Source organism: Entelurus aequoreus, linkage group LG10 (genome assembly GCF_033978785.1).
Source record: "Entelurus aequoreus isolate RoL-2023_Sb linkage group LG10, RoL_Eaeq_v1.1, whole genome shotgun sequence".
NCBI classification, from domain to species: Eukaryota; Metazoa; Chordata; class Actinopteri; order Syngnathiformes; family Syngnathidae; genus Entelurus; species Entelurus aequoreus.
Window position 1 is genome coordinate 62,555,342 of NC_084740.1, and position 6,157 is coordinate 62,561,498.

General features: G+C 39.2%; 1 protein-coding gene across 1 annotated transcript in view; it reads left to right on the forward strand.

Annotated features, from left to right (window-relative positions):
* Window positions 1-6,157, forward strand: part of LOC133658888 (contactin-1a-like) — a 127,040-nt gene that overhangs the window by 105,278 nt on the left and 15,605 nt on the right. Inside the window, exons 15-17 of the mRNA XM_062061389.1 lie at window positions 2,920-3,081; window positions 4,983-5,132; window positions 5,439-5,509. Coding sequence (XP_061917373.1) covers window positions 2,920-3,081; window positions 4,983-5,132; window positions 5,439-5,509 — 383 coding nt within the window. The remainder of the gene's footprint in view (window positions 1-2,919; window positions 3,082-4,982; window positions 5,133-5,438; window positions 5,510-6,157) is intronic.

A 6,157-nucleotide genomic window follows, 5' to 3' on the forward strand; every position in this document is an offset into this window, starting at 1 on the left:
AAACCTAACAAGATATTCATCAACCTTTAAAACCCCTCTCAAAGGTGCGTGGGGGTTGTCAGTTCAAACCCTGCATTCCATCGCTGCTGTTGTGTCCTTGGGCAAGGCACTTCGCCCACACTGCTGCATCAATGTCAATAAGTGTTAAATGGTGGTGGCAAGTGGGCAGCCACGTTTGTGTTGGTCACACCACTGTGGGACTGTGGACTCAATCCAAAATGGCCTCCCACTGTTGGCACGCGGGTGTCTTCAGGCGCTATAAAAAAAATAAATCAATCAAATAAATTTGTTTTTTTTTTAAAACTAATTAAACTTGTAAACATAAATGTCCAAAAATCTTAGGGATAGTTAAAAATTGTTTATAAATGTGTTTTTTAGGGGTGTAACGGTACGTGTATTTGTATTGAACCGTTTCAATACGGGGGTCTCGGTTCGGTTCGGAGGTGTACCGAACGAGTTTCCACACAAACATGTTAAGTAGCGTACCGCACGTTGTGTAAAAAATGCACACCAAGGCACAACACACGGCATGCTAGCAGCGACCGGGCTAGGACAACATGTAAAAGCCAGAGCTGGAAGACCCTCCTGCCTCGTTAAGATCTCCCGTTTGGGAACACTTTGGCTGTGTGATACAACAATGGAGGACGGAGGTTTGCCGACATTGTTCAGCAGCTGCTTCTGACAACACGTCAAATATGCTAACCCATTTGAAGCGTCACCACCGCATTCAAGCAGCCTCTCCTCGGCGAGTCAGGCAGGGCTAAAGCAATAACAAATGTTTTTTTAGCAGCAGATATAAATCAAATCAAATCAAATCAACTTTATTTCTAAAGCACATTTAAAATGTACCACAGGGGGAGCCAAAGTGCTGTACAATGGGCAGGTTAAAAGATAATACGAGAACCGAGCAAACACAACACAACACAAACAGAACACGATAAAAAATAAATAAATAAAACATAAATAAATAAAACATAAAAACAGGTTCACAGAAGGTGTATTATGGGGCGCCATTGCAGGATGGATATCACTCAGTGTTAAAAGCCATGGAATAAAAGTATGTTTTTAAGAGAGATTTAAAAACACGAAGAGAGGAGGCTTGTCTAACACTCAGAGGTAGGTCGTTCCAGAGCTTGGGAGCAGCAGCGGCGAAAGCTCTGTCACCTGTAAGCTTCAGCCTTGTGTCAGGGACCATTAGTAGCGGTATATATAAGACCATATTGCATTAAGAACTAGATTTTGACCCTCTTCTATGGTGGAAGAACTATGAGCCCGTATGTTAATCTGAGGGTGAGTTGACTTGAAACTGTTTAATGTTGCACTTTTTATATGTAGAATAAAAGTTTTGTCATTTTATTTATTCTGAGCAACAACTTGAGGCAGTTTAATGTTGATTAACGTGGACCCCGACTTAAACAAGTTGAAAAACTTATTGGGGTGTTACCATTTAGTGGTCAATTGTACGGAATATGTACTGTACTGTGCAATCTACTAATAAATATGTAGTGTACTGTGCAATCTACTAATAAATATGTAGTGTACTGTGCAATCTACTAATAAATATGTACTGTACTGTGCAATCTACTAATAAAAGTCTCAATCAATCAATCAATCAAAAAAAGCACTTTATATGTAGAAAAGTTTGGTTAATAAACCATTCTGAGCCATATCTTATTTAGTTTTTATTTGATATATGTTGACCACATGAACCCTGGCAATGGACCCTGTGTGTATATGCATGGTATGCTATTGTTTACACATTTAATAAATAACCAAAACATTTATATTTTGTTGTTTTCTTACTGTACCGAAAATTAACCGAACCGTGACCTCTAAACCGAGGTACGTACCGAACCAAAATTTTTGTGTACCGTTACACCCCTAGTGTTTTTCCATTTCTTCCAGAGTGTGTAGTATACAAGTATATTTTTCAAATATTTTTTTACCCCTTTAATATTTTGTAAAGAATAATATATTTTTCTATATGTTTTTTCGCTATTTTTAGATATATGCATTTCAATAGTCATAATATACTGTAGTTTTAATTATTTAATTTATCAAGGGGCGTCGTATACAGGAAGTGCACTGCAAAAAGTCAGTGTTTAAAAACAAGAAAAAAAAATATAACAATTAATCTGATAAATCTATGGATAAAAAGCAGAGCTTTGCGAGGCATGCACGTTTATCATAACTCTCTCACTCTCTCTGTCTCTGCCCCTCCCTCACCAATGCTGCTGTTTGTTTTGTTTTTAACCCCTTCTTAACCCTGAACGTACATTGAAAATACACGCAACCCTAACTCAAAATGCCGGACATTTGAGGCATTTAAGAAACTCCGCCCTGACAGCTCCGCAAAAGAGGACATGTCCGGTGAAAAGAGGACGTATGGTCAGTCTATCCTAGCCCGTTAGCTGCTAGCATGCGTGTGTTGTGCCTCGGTGTGCATTGTTTACACAACGTGCGTTACGCTACTTCATATGTCCATGTGGAAACTCGTTCGGTACACCTCCGAACCGAACCGGAACCCCCGTACCGAAACGGTTGAATACAAATACACGTAGCGTTACACCCCTACTTTTATTTAATGATTTATGATGAATACCGTTCACTGTTAACCTCTTATATGAAATGATTATTCCAAATCTTTGGGATGTATGATTCCGATTCCTATGTGCTTAAAAGCCTTCATACATCATTTTAAAATGTAAAACTTGAAAGAAGAGTACGCAATGGTACTACAATGAAACGGTGATGCAATAAGTGAAGAGCAAACACTGTCAGTATCTAAAGGAGTCTACTGTCACTTCAAGGCGCTAAAAAAAAAGGTGTAAAATGTATATGGAAGGCTGCACGTATGAAACCTGTAATTTTCCTACCTTATCCATCAAGCAACACTCACTGGTCCTCTCTTCTCCCCAGGACCCCCCGGGGCCCCGGCGGGGGTGCGAGTGAGGGACAAAAGTGAGAGGAACGTAACGCTGCAGTGGAGCCGCGGAGCAGACAACCACAGCCCCATCTCCAAATATAAGATCCAGTGCAGGGACGCCTCCTCGCAGGAAGTGTGGAGGAAGGCCAGCACATGTGAGAAGAACACATCATTTATGTTGGGTCACAACTTCTTCCACTGACGTCCGCACACTGGGGGACCTTCATAGAAGCAATACAATATACAGATTATTTTCACCTTTCGGGCCACCCTCAAGTTATGAAGGATCTCGCTCATAAAAATATCCAAAAATAAGTCATTTACAATTATTTTTTTTAATTATTATTCAACGGTTCAAAAGGAGACTGCACTTTTTTGGAATGTTGCCTCTTGTTCAAAATCATTATGAGAGATGAGAACACACCTCTTTTGTTTTTATTTTTAGGATTTTAAAGATGACAAAAAAAACGCTTGAAAGATGCAACTAATGTCAAAGTCTCTAAAACTACTTCAAAACCCTCCAACATTTTATATACACACTGCAAGTATATATATATATCATGTAGTAACAGACACCTTCATAACAATATGTAATATGTACAATATACACACTGCAAGTATATATATCATGTAGTAACAGACACCTTCATAACAATATGTCATATGTACAATATACACACTGCAAGTATATATATAATGTAGTAACAGACACCTTCATAACAATATGTAATATGTACAATATACACACTGCAAGTATATATATAATGTAGTAACAGACACCTTCATAACAATATGTAATATGTACAATATACACACTGCAAGTATATATATCATGTAGTAACAGACACCTTCATAACAATATGTAATATGTACAATATACACACTGCAAGTATATATATAATGTAGTAACAGACACCTTCATAACAATATGTAATATGTACAATATACACACTGCAAGTATATATATAATGTAGTAACAGACACCTTCATAACCATATGTAATATGTACAATATACACAATGCAAGTATATATATAAAATGTAGTAACAGACACCTTCATAACAATATGTAATATGTACAATATACACACTGCAAGTATATATATAATGTAGTAACAGACACCTTCATAACAATATGTACAATATACACACTGCCAGTATATATATATATATATATATATATATATATATATATATATAATGTAGTAACAGACACCTTCATAACAATATGTAATATGTACAATATACACACTCAAGTATATATATCATGTAGTAACAGACACCTTCATAACAATATGTAATATGTACAATATACACACTGCAAGTATATATATAATGTAGTAACAGACACCTTCATAACAATATGTAATATGTACAATATAAACACTGCAAGTATATATATAATGTAGTAACAGACACCTTCATAACAATATGTAATATGTACAATATACACACTGCAAGTATATATATATAATGTAGTAACAGACACCTTCATAACAATATGTAATATGTACAATACACACACTGCAAGTATATATATATAATGTAGTAACAGACACCTTCATAACAATATGTAATATGTACAATATACACACTGCAAGTATATATATCATGTAGTAACAGACACCTTCATAACAATATGTAATATGTACAATATACACACTGCAAGTATATATATCATGTAGTAACAGACACCTTCATAACGTGATGATGTGACTCGCATGTTCATTAACTCTCAAAATGGCTCAGGAATCTCCGTGAGATTGTTACTATTTTGAGCACATCCATTTATCTGTAAACGTTGTAAGTCTGAAGGTGTCATAAATCATATATATACGATCATATCTTCAATGTTTTTCAGCTCTACTGCTACTTGAAAGCCACTTTGACCACATGAAGGTCCTAAAGCATATTTGACAGAACAATGACAGGCTGCACAAACATGAGGGATTTATTACAAGAAACATGCGTCAAGAAGAAACCACCCTAAGTTTGGGAAACTTTGAGCTGAAACTTAGTTTTTACTCTTCTAGAAGCATCTTAAAATGTCTTTGCAGTTCCAGCAGATGTTGAAGGCAACGCAGAGACGGCCACCGTGGTGGATTTGGTGCCCTGGACCGAGTACGAGTTCCGGGTGATGGCCACCAACACTCTGGGCACGGGGGACCCCAGCAACCCCTCGCCTAAGGAGAAGACCTTGGCCTCACGTAAGTCTGTTTCACATCCCGTCCAGTTTTCCCTTCATTTTGACAGTCCTGAGTAAGTGTTTGGTGAACACACCTCAGCCTGACCTCCTACACCACACGCCAAAGTCACCGCATGAACTTCTAAATGAGCACCTTGTGTGCTGCATGTCAAGTATAAATGACAATCCCAGATTGGAGGCGTCCCTCAGTTCCCACGCCCACGTGAAGGTGTTGCACTTGGAAGACGACACTGAGTGGAATTTGCAAGAGGAAAGATGTTGCAGGAGCCAGAGAGAAGTTATAGCCTGCTGTGGTTTCTCCTTGTAGCTCCTGTGGTGGCGCCTTCAGATGTGGACGGGGGCGGGGGGACCAGCAGGGAGCTGACCATCACGTGGACGGTAGGTTTGGTCCTGGACATTCTTCACAAACTTCTTTATATTTCTGCTTCTTACAAGCTTTTATCACCACTTACTCTTCAAGTTTGAAAGGAGCATTGCAGGAAGATCAAAAAGATACAAAGTATAAAGTATACCAAAAAACAATGAATTTAAAAAAAATCATTACAGAAACTAAATATTTAAATGTGAAAATAAAACAGTTTTATGGACACTAAAGGAGAATCCATCCATCCATCTTCTTCTGCTTATCCGAGGTCGGGTCGCGGGGGCAGCAGCCTAAGCAAGGAAGCCCAGACTTCCCTCTCCCCAGCCACTTGGTCCAGCTCTTCCCGAGGCGTTCCCAGGCCAGCCGGGAGACATAGTCTTCCCAACGTGTCCTGGGTCTTCCCCGTGGCCTCTTACCGGTCGGACGTGCCCCAAACACCTCCCTAGGGAGGCGTTCGGGTGGCATCCTGACCAGATGCCCAAACCACCTCATCTGGTTCCTCTCCATGTGGAGGAGCAGCGGCTTTACTTTGAGCTCCTCCTGGATGACAGAGCTTCTCACCCTATCTCTAAGGGAGAGACCCGCCACCCGGCGGAGGAAACTCATTTGGGCCGCTTGTACCCGTGATCTTGTCCTTTCGGTCATAACCCAAAGCTCATGAC